Source organism: Camellia sinensis, chromosome 6 (genome assembly GCF_055761805.1).
Source record: "Camellia sinensis isolate YWXY chromosome 6, ASM5576180v1, whole genome shotgun sequence".
Lineage (NCBI taxonomy): Eukaryota > Viridiplantae > Streptophyta > Magnoliopsida > Ericales > Theaceae > Camellia > Camellia sinensis.
This window is the reverse complement of record NC_138966.1, coordinates 78062257-78075028: the sequence shown is the minus strand read 5'-3', so window position 1 is coordinate 78075028 and position 12772 is coordinate 78062257. Positions and strand designations below refer to the sequence as shown.

Sequence of the window (12772 nt, the reverse complement as noted above, 5' to 3'; positions counted from 1 at the left end):
ATATATTTCAGGTGAATAGCTCAGCTCCATGTCACTCTATATCTCGCAATGGAGCAATCAATACCAAAAAAGTGTTATTTGTTTCAGCATCATCTCCAGCCTCGTTATACCTTATCCTTGCAAGAGCCCGATCATAGTGCCTAACAAATTCATATAGCTTCAATTTGTGTTGGAGGAAGGGATTGAAATAAGCATTCATACACTCCGAGCACTGAGTGCTCTTCATCCCAGCAAAGAAATGTCCATGCATATATGCCTCAGCCCACATATGACGCTTTTCATATGTCTCCAACAGCCAACTGTTGGTTTAAAGTCCAAAATTTTCAACCATTGTCGTCTAGCCATGCTCAAACTTTGTCTCATCCGTTTCCATGTCCATACACTGCTTGAAAGCATGTGCAAAGCCACTTATGTGAACATTTGAAACAGCATTTTTCCCAAGATGCCAATTACATAATCGATGTCTTGCGTCTGGAAATACTCTTCTAATTGCCTCTCGCATCGCCTTATCCCCATCTGTCAGTACGGACACAGGTGCTTCATTGCCCATCGCCTCCATAAATGTTTCCAAAATCCATGTGTATGTCTCAATTGTCTCATTAGCTAGCAAAACACATGCAAATATCGTGGTCCTAAAGTGGCTAGTCACACCAGCCGACATGACAAAAGGCTTCTTGTATGCATTGGTTCTGTAAGTTGAGTCAAATATCAACACATCACCAAACTTTGCGTAGTCGGCCTGCGATTTTGAATCTGCCCAGAACAGATTTTGTAACTTGTTATCGTTACACACATCATACTTGTAAAAAAAACGTGCATCAACATCAAGTTTTGCACATAGGTAAACCAACGCACCCTGCGCATCACCATCTTCAACTTGTGCTCTACGTTCGGCTTGAATATGGTTATGCAGATTCGTACGGACGAAACCAACATTCTCATAAGACCCGGATTGATTTACCATATAGTCCATGATTTGGCTAGTCCTCACACCGACGTTGCGCATAGCCATTGCTTGAGCTTTGTCAGCGCTGTTTAAACTGCAATGTGACCTCAGATACATCACACAGTGTTGTTCTGCCAATTCATGGTTGTGGTCTGCGACGAAGTGAGTCACAACATACTTTCCCCCTTCACTAGCATCTGTATCGTACCGTATGCGAAATTGGGCTTTGAAACCTACTCTTGTTAGTGCCTTGGGAGCTCTACTCTTCTCAGCAACACGATCCAAGTATATTGGTAATCTCTGACCTTCCCTTGAACACAACCACAGCCTACAAACAACCTTTCCCTCTTTATTTGTGTTAAATCTGAATTTTCGTATACTAAATCCCTTGGCTTTAGCATACACATTGTAGAAAGCTTCTCCATCTTCGACCGAATCAAATTTCTGTTCCAGAATAGCACGTTCAACATCACCAACCATGTGCCATGAGCATCGTCAACCATTTCTTTTTTCACATCAGCTCCGCCAGCTTCAACGTTCATGTTGGTTGCTTCTTCATTGCTCGGACCAGCTTCGCAACCATGATAAGGTTCCACCCGACTTTCACTCATCAAACGAATGTCATCTGCTTCATTTGGAATGTCACAATCATCACCTTCCCTTTTAACTTCCGCTCGGGCCATACTGCACATGACTGTAAAATGTTAAGGGTGGGCAACGGTTTATCCGAACCGCTCAAACCGCCCAATCCGCCCAACCCGCATATAAGTGGGCGGTTTCGCAAACATAATGCGGGCGGATGCGGTTTGAAATATGACAAATTTGCGGGTTGCGGGCGGATCACGGTTTAAACCCGCAAACCGCAAAAACCGCCCGCACTTTAATTATTATTATTATTTTTTTTTTATATACTAACTTTGTAACTTTTACAGGAGCACCATTATATTCTCTATGACACTAGGATCCTTATTTTTAAGTATTTCTCAACTTTCTTAATGCCGTAGAATTATCAAGTCCTAAACTTGGTTTCTTATATGATTTTCATTGGTGATTCATCCACTTTTTCCTAATAAAATTTTTCTTCTAATGGTCGATAGAACTTATAGTTTGATTATTGATTACTGAACTGACAATTCTAATTGAGTACAACCTTTAATGCATTGATATACATTTTTTTCATAGCAAAAATGCTAGTGTAGGGTCTCTTTGTTTTGGGTACTTTAATTTAATGCATTGATATTCAATTTTTATTTGTAAACTCATCAAAAAATTGTTATCACAAATATATAAAAAGAATCTGATGCCTAAATTCGCTGGGAAAAAAAACTCGAAAATTAATTTTTAAAGAAAAAAGTGTAAACCGCAAACCGCCCGCAACCGCCCGCACATTTGCAAACCCTATCCGCACAAACCGCAAACCGCACTGCGGGCGGTTGCGGGTTGACTTTTTCCCAAACCGCATAGATGCGGGCGGGTCAAAACCGAACCGCAAACCGCACAAAACCGATCCGCGAACACCCCTAGTTAACACAAACACAAACATGACATTTTTCACACGGTTTAGTTGTTTGTGCAAACACAAACACTCGCTTGAGAAAGAGAAAGGTTAGTTGCCAATGGAGGGGTTTCCATTTGAGCGAAGCGTAGAGCGGTTGAAGTTAGGATGGGGGTTTAGTTGACGAAAAATAGCTGAAGTGAAGAGGCCATAGAGACAAAAAGGGAGACAGAGAGAGGGAGACAGCTCCATATCCCATATCTAGTTGGAGAGAAGGGCTTCGCTTCAGCAATGGAACCAACACAGGCTTGTAGTTACGTTGTTGTTGGAAATCGCCCGTTATACTGTTCCCTACAGAGCTTCGTCAATGGAACGAACCCGGCAAGGGCTTCTCGCTGTTAATGGAAATCAACAGTTACACTGACCCAACCTTACACAGAGAGGAGAACAGAGAGAGATAGGGACGAAATACAGAGAGTGAGTGGGATACAATCATGCAAATACAAGCATTAACCGGTTGCCCCGGTTTCAACTTTTTCACAATTAAACAATTCAATGGTCTTGATCAATTATTGTAATCTAACGGCTAACAATTGGGTTGCATATGGTGTGCAACCTTAAGGGGGTTACACACTTAAACAGAACCCATATTAGAGATACCAAATTTTTGGTAAATAAATAATTAAAAGGTGTGAATCTCACAAAAATGTAGACCACGCATTCGTATATTCATATTTATTTGATAAAGAATTTAAAGTTTATAACCTTTTCTTTTGTCATTGCGAACATATTTTCCACTCATTTCTAACTTTTCCTTGTATTAAGGCATCTTCCCTTTTCTGGGTTTTGCTTCCTGTGACTAATGATGGCTTCATACCTCTCTCTCTCTCTCTCTCTCTCTCATATCATATACTTGAATGATACTACAATTACTTATTCCTCTGATCCTCTCTGTGTTCTTGGCATCATCACTAGTGGATTCTCTTTGTTTCGCAAGCTTTTAAAGGTGTTCATAATCTCTCCAAAAGGGTATTTCTTCTTTTTCTTTACTTAAGATTCTCACAAATCCTGATTTTTCTTGTCCTTCCTTTTTTTCCCCGGAAAACTTGCTTCTGAACTGATTAGGGTTGTGATTATACTTCTGTCAATAATAATGTTTTTGTGTGCTTTACCCTTAAATTAATTGCCTCAAATCATGGATTTTAGCAGGGTATTTTTCTTGTTGCAATTGTCCACATTGCCTTAGGGTTTGGATTCAGAACCAATTCAAAGTAATTGAGTTGAATTGTATCTGAAAAGGGTTAGGATTAACTTGGCCAAAAACATCAGTGGCGAGTTTATAATTGTATTAGGCTGATCTCAAGTTGCAATTGCCAATGTCTCCTTCATACTTTCCTCTCCGGTGGGAAAGCACTGGGGACCAATGGTGGTTTGCTTCCCCACTTGATTGGGCAGCTGCCAATGGCCACTATGACTTGGTGAGCTCATTCGCCTAGATGCCAATCACCTTATCAAACTCACCTCTCTTAGGCGAATTCGCCGCCTTGAGACTGTCTGGGATGACGAAGAACAGTTTGATGATGTCGTCAAGTGTCGTTCTCGGGTTGCCCAGAAGCTCTTTTTCAAGTGTGAAAGCAAGAGAGGGAAAAATTCCCTCATCCGACCTAGGCACGGTGGCTGGCTTCTCTACACTGCTGCCTCAGCTAGAGACTTGGGCTTTGCCCGAGACCTGCTTGAAAAAAACCCTCTACTAGTTGTTGGGGAAGGAGAGTATGGTGTGACTGATATACTTTATGCTGCTGCCAGGAGTAAGAATTGTGAGGTTTTTAGGCTTCTTTTTGATTTTGCAGCGTCACCGAGGTTTTTGGCAGGCGATGGGGGAGAGTTGGAGGAGCATATTGGGGAGATCCCTTGTGATTATAAGTGGGATATGGTGAATAGAGCTGTTCATGCTGCTACAAGAGAAGGCAATTTGAAGATTTTGAAAGTGCTTCTTGGTGATTGCTTTGATGTTTCGGCTTATAGAGATACTCGGGGTTCAACTGTCTTACATGTCGTAGCTGGCAGAGGTCAAGTTAAGGTGAGGATCTTGCTATTTAGCTTTGAATTTCAATTTCTTTGTTTTTGTTTGGATGGTCAAATCACTATGTTTTAGCCTACAATGATTTATGTCAGCTAGTTGTATGCATTGTATACCCAATAGCCAGCACTATGAAATTGTAGATAGGAAAGGAAAATAAAAAGTCATGATCTTTCATCCAATTTTAGTTTTTTCTTATCTATTTCTTTTCTTAAATTTTGCTATGATTACACTTCCATGTTTTCTGAGTGAAAAGATTTTGGTCTACTCTACCGCATGTAGTAGTATTGGAAGAAGCCAATTACAGCAAATATCCAACTGTTGATTTGCCTTTCTAGCTACAATTTTATTTTGCACGATGGCATCTACCAAGTGTTCTGCTTGACATCATATATGTGCTAATTGTCAGTCGAGTTGGAGTTGTGAAAATGCATGAATTCTTCATATGAAATGGTTCTTGAAACGATCCTAGGAGCCACAAATTGTTTGCAACTGTAGTTGTACTAGGATCAGCCAACGTACATATAGCATTGATACCTATAGACTTGCACAATTTTGTAAGATTGTACACTAAAAATTAAGGAACAAATAGGCTGCTCATTGGTAATTCTACTGAAGGAAGAAGAATAATACATCACAATTTCAATGGTTTGCAGTAGCTTGGTTTTAGAACTTCATAGCCAACCTTGTTATTTGTTCAGGTAGTGAAAGATCTTATAGCATCCTTCGATATCATCAACTCCACAGACAAGTTTGGCAACACAGCATTGCATGTAGCTTCCTACAGAGGCCAATTAGCCGTGGTTGAAGCTCTAATTCTTGCATCTCCCTCATCCATCTATAAAACAAACAAAGACGGAGAAACTTTCCTACATATGGCGGTGTCTGGTTTTCAAACTCCTAGTTTCAGAAGATTGGATCGACAAATTGAACTCATGAAGCAGTTAGTATGTGGAAAATTGTTCGACACCGAAGACATCATAAATGCCAAAAACAACGATGGTAGAACTGCTCTTCATCTGGCCATCATTGGGAATATTCATTCTGATTTAGTCGAGCAAATAATGAGTGTCCGTTCAATTGATATGAACGATTGCGATTCAAATGGCATAACCCCACTTGATCTCCTCCGGAAGCATCCACGTTCTGCATCATCTGACATACTAACCAGACAGTTAATTTCAGCTGGAGGAATCTCCTATGGTCAGGACTATACAGCAAGCAGAACCATTGCTTCCCACTTAAGGATGAGAAGTATGGGGAGTCCTGGAACTTCTTTCAGAATCTCCGATTCAAAAATATTCTTGTACACAGGGATTGAGAATGCATCAGACACCAGTGACTCAACCATAGAAGACTGTAATGAATCAAATTCAAATTACAAAAAACTAGCTTCTATAAATTACGCAGCAGAACGTTTGAAACGCCTGCTCCATTGGCCCAGGATCAAAGAAAGAAAGAACAAGATGCCCAAGAAAATGGTAGATGGAAATTCAGATGAAAATCCAATCCCACTCCGACAAAGATTCGCATCCCTTCCTAACAACAAGCAAACGGTTTCTTTAAGAAGCAACCTTCCAAGTCCAAATGCAAAGAAGAAATTTGCTTCAGGAATATTAGTGCAGGGTGTTATGCCAGATCTTGCTATTCCACGTCTTTTGTTTTCTAGTTCATTCCCTAAATCATCAATATCCTCACCCGAATGCTCGGATAAACAAAAATGTGACTACGTTCGGAGTGATATTGCAGGGCCATCTTGTTTAAATCAAATATCTGATAAGAGATTGATGAACCAGTACCTTTGTTTTGGCGTATCAGCACCGAAGGAAGGACTAAGGTAACCTCTCTAATTCTGTAGGTTAGTGAGTTTTATAGCTGCTTTCTAGACTTTCTCTTTACTATATGGCTGTTGATTGTTTATAGTCTGTTAATTATGTACCTGTAAGTTATTGACTCCTTGTCTGAATTTCAATATTCATTTTCAAACAAGAGAGATGTAATATTCTGCAAGATTTTACTGATATTTTAATGAATTCCAAAAATTATTTCTAATTGTATTTGATCTTACCCAATTCTGGTAGAAAAGGTTGAGAGAGCTTTGATATAGATAGGCCAAAACTGTCAGGGCTAAGAGTGAAGTATGAAATTGTATCACTAAACTAATTGAGTCTACAATTAAGAAACGGCACACAAAACGCGAAAAAACCCAACCCTTTGCCATCCCAGACAATATAGAATACTCACTAGGGCCTAAAAGACAAACTACCATAGCAAAATAGACAAGATTTCCAAAAAAACTAGGACCCAGGAATACATGTGGATTTAACCCCTTCGGAAGATCTTTCACACAGGAAGCCGATACATGTTATGGAGTAAACCACTCACACAATAGCTATCAATAGCAAGAAGAATCATTCACAAACAAGAAAAACTTAACAAACAAATTTACGTGGTTCTGCAGTCTTGTCTATATCATTGCTCACACCAGTTTGACTATACTAAAAGAAGATAAGAAATACAATGCGGCTGCTTATACAGATAACAATATATGCCGATAAGAAACTTCTGTACAAGTCCTTCTCTTCTGTATTTCAAAACATTGAACTTAAATTTTGTGGAACCTCATTAGCATTGTCTAGGAAAATGACACAGATATTTCTATGTCCCTACCTACTATGACCTTTAAACAGTACAATTCCTCCCCAAATTTGAGCTCACACACTGCCTCTGTAGTAGTTTTTTATTTGGGTAAATTACAAACTCACCTAAGACTTATTTAAATTATAAATTATTCCCTATAAGTTTAGAAATTACATTATGTCCCCTAAGGTTTCTAATTTTATAACAAATAGGTCATTTTATTAATAAATCATCAAGTTAATTAATATTTTTTAATAATGTTAAAATTTTATTTCAATTAATAATTCAGATAATTTTATTATTGTATAGGTGAACAGTTAGAAATTAAATAAAAAATTCTAACCGGAAGGTATTTGTAATTTTTCAAACCACAAGAAGCAATTCGTATTTTAAGCAAATCTCAAGGGGTGTATTTATAATTTACCCTTCTTATTTCTTTTCTTTAAAAAAATAGTAAGAAAAAAAAAACCCTAAGGTTGTATTTGGTAAAACTCTAGAAATGTAATTTCAATCCTGGTTTGAACGCTCTATTTGATTTAAGCTCTAAAAATATAGTTACACACCTACTTTTAAAAACACGTAACCGGTCATAAAATCTCTAAACTAACTTATTTTTATTTATTTTTAATTTCTAAACCATATGTTTGGTTTGTTTTTTAAAAAAAAAAATTGAAAAAAATTCTCTACAAACAAATTTTTAAGAATTATCAAACCAAACAAATTTTTTCAAAAAAAATCTCAAAATTTTGTTTGGTTACCTACTTTTCAAAATCACACACTCTCTCTCATGCATATCAAATCAATCATTTTTTTTTAAAACTTTCTCTCCAAAATAATTTTTCAAAATCATTTTTAAAAAAGGCAAACTAAACAAATTTTCATACTTTTTATCTCAAAAATTACTCTACAAACATAAATCAAACACACCCAAAATCTCCATGCTTGTAGCTGTCATGCCTATAAATATATATATATATATATATATATATATATATAAATATATATATTTATAGATATATATGTCATAGAGCACATCGTGGTGACCTTAGCATGGTTGGACCAAGTAAAACTTTCACACCAATCATGCCATTTGTTTTAGAAACCATTCAGTGTGTTTGGTTTGAGTTTTCTGGATTAAGTTTTTTGAAAATTAAATTTTTTAGTTTTCGTATTTTTTTGTTTTTAGTTAATATTTTTAAAATTTTAAACATTTTTTTTACTTTTTTAGATGTACCTTACTTAGGTGTATCTAAAAAGAAAAAAAAATGTGAAAAAATACTTTAAAAAATTAAGAAATACATAAAAATACAAAAAATGTACTGAATTCTTGTATTTTTTTGTATTTATGGTATTTAGTGAATTTTTAAAAGATTTTTTTTATAATTTTTTTACTTTTTAGGTGTATTTGTGTTAGGTGTGTCTAAAAAGTAAAAAATTTGCATAAAATATTTAAAAAATTCAGTAAAAACAAAAAAACAAGAAAAATAAGAAAGTAAAATTTTCTGAAAACTATTTTTAAAAAAATGAAACCAAACATAGTGTTAAAATCAAATTTTATATATGCTATGAATTGTCAAACAAACATCTTTTTCAGGTTTGAATAAGAAACCCATAAAAATACCATCCGAGCTAATCAAAATTTTCCACCTAAACAATTGGAACTTGTTGGTTTGTATCTCAAAATATAATTTTTTTTTTTTAAAAAAATTAAAATTTTCTTTGGTTCAAATATTTATAAAAAAAAATTCAAAATCACTTTCTCTTTCCTACACATCAATCACTTTCTTCTCTCTCATCTTCAATCACTTTTTCTCTCACACACATTTCTCAACTACAATAAAATATTAAATCATTCTAAACTCTCAAATTCCAAAACTATTTTTAAAATATACAACTAAACAAACCAAAAAAATTTCTAAACTCTCTCTCCAAAATATCAAATCATTCAAGTACCATATTTTTCAACATTAATTTTCTATGGATTCGGTTAAGGACATTTTGAAGAAAAAAAAAAGGGAAAATTAGTCTAGGGTCCCTCTCCCACTTTTCGTAATGGAAGAGATCCACAAAATTATTTTTTGATGTCTAAGGTCCTTCAACCTCAAACTCATATATCACAGAGAAATTTAAGAAGTCTCTTCCTTCTCACTCTTTGCTCTCTCTCTCTCTCTCCTACATCAACCCCAAACCCTAGCTTTTTCCTTCATCCTTGTGAGCTTGCTCACAGCTATCAGACCTTGTTCTTGCTCAAACAAGTCTAGACCCACGAACCGTGGTCTTGACGGAGCTGTGAACACAGACCAAATCAACGAGTTACTCCGAAAGCACCGAAACGGAATCGCGGCAATCGATAGGCCGACGAAGAGGACTCCGCTCTCTCTCTCTCTCTCTCTCTCTCTTTCTTACTGGAAACTCTCTTCTATTTCTCTCTCCCTAATCTCTCCCTACAAAGTGTGAGTTTGCTTTTTATGTCCTTGCTGGCTTTGCCTCTGGATGTGTTTTTTCAAACTTTCCCCATTTCTCTTCTCTTCATTTCTGACTTCAACATCTCATTTTTCTCTGATATATTTTGCAATTCCGTCTCCTTATCCATCAAATTTGCCCTCAAATGTTCAATGTTGTCTTTTGATTTCTTCAATTCCTTTTCCAGTTCATATTCTCTCTGGCTTGGTAAGCTTTTCTCAAGCTTCATATGCAGCCCCTCATTCTCCTCCGAGATACCTTGCAATTTAGTTTCCTTCAAATTTCTCTGGTTGTTTAAATTTCTCTGGTAGATCTTTGGTTTGTTCAAATTTCTCTGGTAAGTCTCTAGGTTGTTCAAATTTCTCTGGAAGTTTTGTTATTGCCTCATGCTATCTCCAGTTAATCATTTATCTGGTTGTGCATTTGTGTTGATGCTATCAAAGTGCTCTTGCTTATTTTGCTTTCATGGTGCTGCTACAGATGATGTAGAAAGAAGATGATGATGATGATGAAGGTTGCTTGCTGCTTTTTATGGTTGTGAAGAAAGATTTCAATGTCAAGTGGAATTTGATGAATGAATTCTGAGAAATTTTCAATTATACCAACTTTATTAGATTTGATTTCATTGAATTTCCAAGACCTCTTCCTCTGCAGAGAAATTTCAATTTTCTCTGCAGAGAAATTTCAATTTTCTCTAGGTTGAACCCAAAGAAATTCTTTGGGAAGTTCATAATTTCTCTGGGTTAGAAGTAATTTTCTTTGGGAGCGTTTTTAGAACCTTCTATCTGTGACATAGTGAAAGCTTTCAACAACATTTGGTGGAGGATCAAACCCACGGCAGAGAAATTTGAAATTTCTCTGGAGTCCATGAAAGGCTAAGGAAATTTCTCTGGCGGTGTCCATGAAAGGCTAAGGAGGCCAGAGAAATTCAAAATTTCTCTGGACCAATTTTCTGTGGATTGATGTTGAGGGACCTTAGATATCATGAAAATATTTGATGTCCTTTATACTATAAAATCATAATATCAAGGAGCTTAAAAAAAAATACACCCAAAAAAAATTGTATCCCTTTGAGCATTAGTCTTAATTTCGATAGATAATTATATTTTCTTAGATAGGTTGTTAGACAGAAGTCTCTGAGCGGTTTCGATTATATGCAGTTTTTGTGATGTTTTAAATGAATGGGGACCAATTCTACTAGTAGCAGTTAATTCCTAGTTGAGTATAAACTATTTTGGAAGTAGTGATTATCTTTCACAATTAATAATAATAGTGATAATAATAATAAAACATTGATATGACCAGCGAGTATAAAAACATAAAAATAAAATCAAGCTTCTCACATCAATTGAGTGGATCATGAAAAGTTTAGGTTGCATGGTGCTCTGATTTAATAGGTGGTATTGGCTTGATTGAGCTTGATCAATTGGGCGAGAGCATAGATCAATTCTATTTATTCTATTTTTCGTAATTTCATTTTGGTTGACAATAACAGGTATATATAGGAATGTTTTGAAAAATTGATAAAAAGTAAATTTTTTAATTTTTTTTTAGTTTATTTTACCTTTTTGTGAGTAAATTATGTGAGAAGTGATGTGACCCAAAATGAATAAAAAGTTACAAGCTGACTTTTTTACCAACTTTCCAAAAGACTCCATAGTACAATGGCGTTTCAAGATTATTTAGTGTGATAGTTTCATTTGTTTCTCATTTTGTCTTCAGATTTATTAATTGTGGGGTAAAATCAGTGCTAAATTTGAAACTAAAACATACGAATGCAAATAAAATAAAGAATAAAGTTTCCAACCCCCAGTGGGGGTGCTGGGGTTCGTGCGTGTCGAGCCGGGATTGGTCAAAAATTTTTTTTTTTTTCTTTTGTTTTCAGCAAATGGCGTGCTACCACGTCACTAGGGGTCGGACCCCCACTGAGGGTCTGAAGCAAGGTTCTAAAATAAAACAATAATAAATACATGGTGTGCTATAATATATCTACTGCAAAATAATTAATTCTCAACTGAGCTTGCTTTTGGGTATAAATTCGTTCACACTCGATTCAACATTTAAGCCTCGTTTTAGGATTTGCTATTTTAATAATTTTTTAACTTTTTAATTAAAATATGAGATAAAAAAGTTAGTATATTTGAAATAATTTTTTAATTTTTTACAAAAAAAAATGTAAAAAGTAGAGAGAAAAAGAAATCTTTAACTTTTTTTGTATAAGTTATAGATTTTTTAATTTTTTTATTAATTTTTTAACTCTTAAATTAAAATAGATAGTTCTCAAACGAGACCTTAGATGCAAAAGTGGGCCTTCCATATTTGATGTGAAAGCGGACTCTAATATCAAATGATACAAACTCTTTTAATAGAATCACCTTTAAAAATTAGCTAACGAAATAAACATGGTCACAAAGTATTTTGAAAAATGTGTAGAGTAAATTTAAATTTAGGTTTCATTTGGCAACGTGAGTTTGTGGTAAAAATGTTATTATAAGTTATCATATCACTCTCTCATTTTTTATATATTTGTTTGTAAAAAAATTTAAAAATCAATTAAAATAATTAATTTTTAAATAAGATCTTAATGTGGTGTGGCCCACAGAGGATTAATAGAGACATTAATGCACCATCATTATGGACGAGATTTTTTGTGTTAAAATTTCATATTTTGGGGGCTTATATAAGGCAATGGTTAGGCTGGTAGGACTCGAGATGGGGGGGCCTAACTAGCCAGAGGTCAATAAGCGTGAGCCGTGGCGGGCTAACGTCCTCATCAGGATTTACGGACATGTCTGAAAAAAGAAAAATGCTTGGATTCTCTTTTTTTTAATTTTCACAATTTTTTTTAAGTTTCAATAATTGACATATGTGTAGGATTCAATTATATATATATATATATATACATATGGGATGTACATCATCATTGATTGAGATTTAAAAAAAAAATTGTAAGATCTCAAAAAAAAAAGAGTCACAAGGATTATTGCTAAAAAAACGCGAATGTATCAATTTTCCGTGTAGCGTATTAACTGACTATTACTAACCTTTTATAATAGTTCAAGTCTTTTGTGTGTTTTATTCCAAATTTTCCGCACACAGTATATATATATATATATATTGTGATTTACCTTCAATTTCAGCTAAGTAG

At 35.2% G+C, this 12772-nt stretch overlaps 1 protein-coding gene and 1 pseudogene across 2 annotated transcripts; one reads left to right on the top strand and one right to left on the bottom strand.

Annotated features, from left to right (window-relative positions):
- Positions 1 to 337: 337 nt before the first annotated feature.
- On the bottom strand, positions 338 to 1638 carry LOC114268777 (protein FAR1-RELATED SEQUENCE 5-like). The gene is made up of 3 exons (XM_028210005.2): positions 1447 to 1638; positions 856 to 1390; positions 338 to 753 (listed from the first exon to the last, which is right to left on the bottom strand). Exons 1-3 carry the CDS (start codon positions 1636 to 1638, stop codon positions 338 to 340), a joined length of 1143 nt encoding a protein of 380 aa, XP_028065806.2.
- A 1841-nt stretch (positions 1639 to 3479) lies between these two features.
- LOC114268770 (uncharacterized) lies at positions 3480 to 6573 on the top strand (annotated as a pseudogene). The gene is made up of 2 exons (XR_014332503.1): positions 3480 to 4521; positions 5223 to 6573. The product of XR_014332503.1 is annotated as an uncharacterized LOC114268770 (transcript).
- Positions 6574 to 12772: the final 6199 nt, after the last annotated feature.

Excerpts from the sequence above, each read along its gene's own strand:
- LOC114268777 (XM_028210005.2), bottom strand. The coding sequence starts at position 1,638 with ATGTGCAGTATGGCCCGAGCGGAAGTTAAAAGGGAAGGTGATGATTGT. Across the intron at positions 1,391-1,446 it reads CTGATGTGAAAAAAGAAATG|AAATTTGATTCGGTCGAAGA; the intron begins GTTGACGATGCT and ends ATTCTGGAACAG. Across the intron at positions 754-855 it reads TGAAGATGGTGATGCGCAGG|ATTCAAAATCGCAGGCCGAC; the intron begins GTGCGTTGGTTT and ends TGTTCTGGGCAG.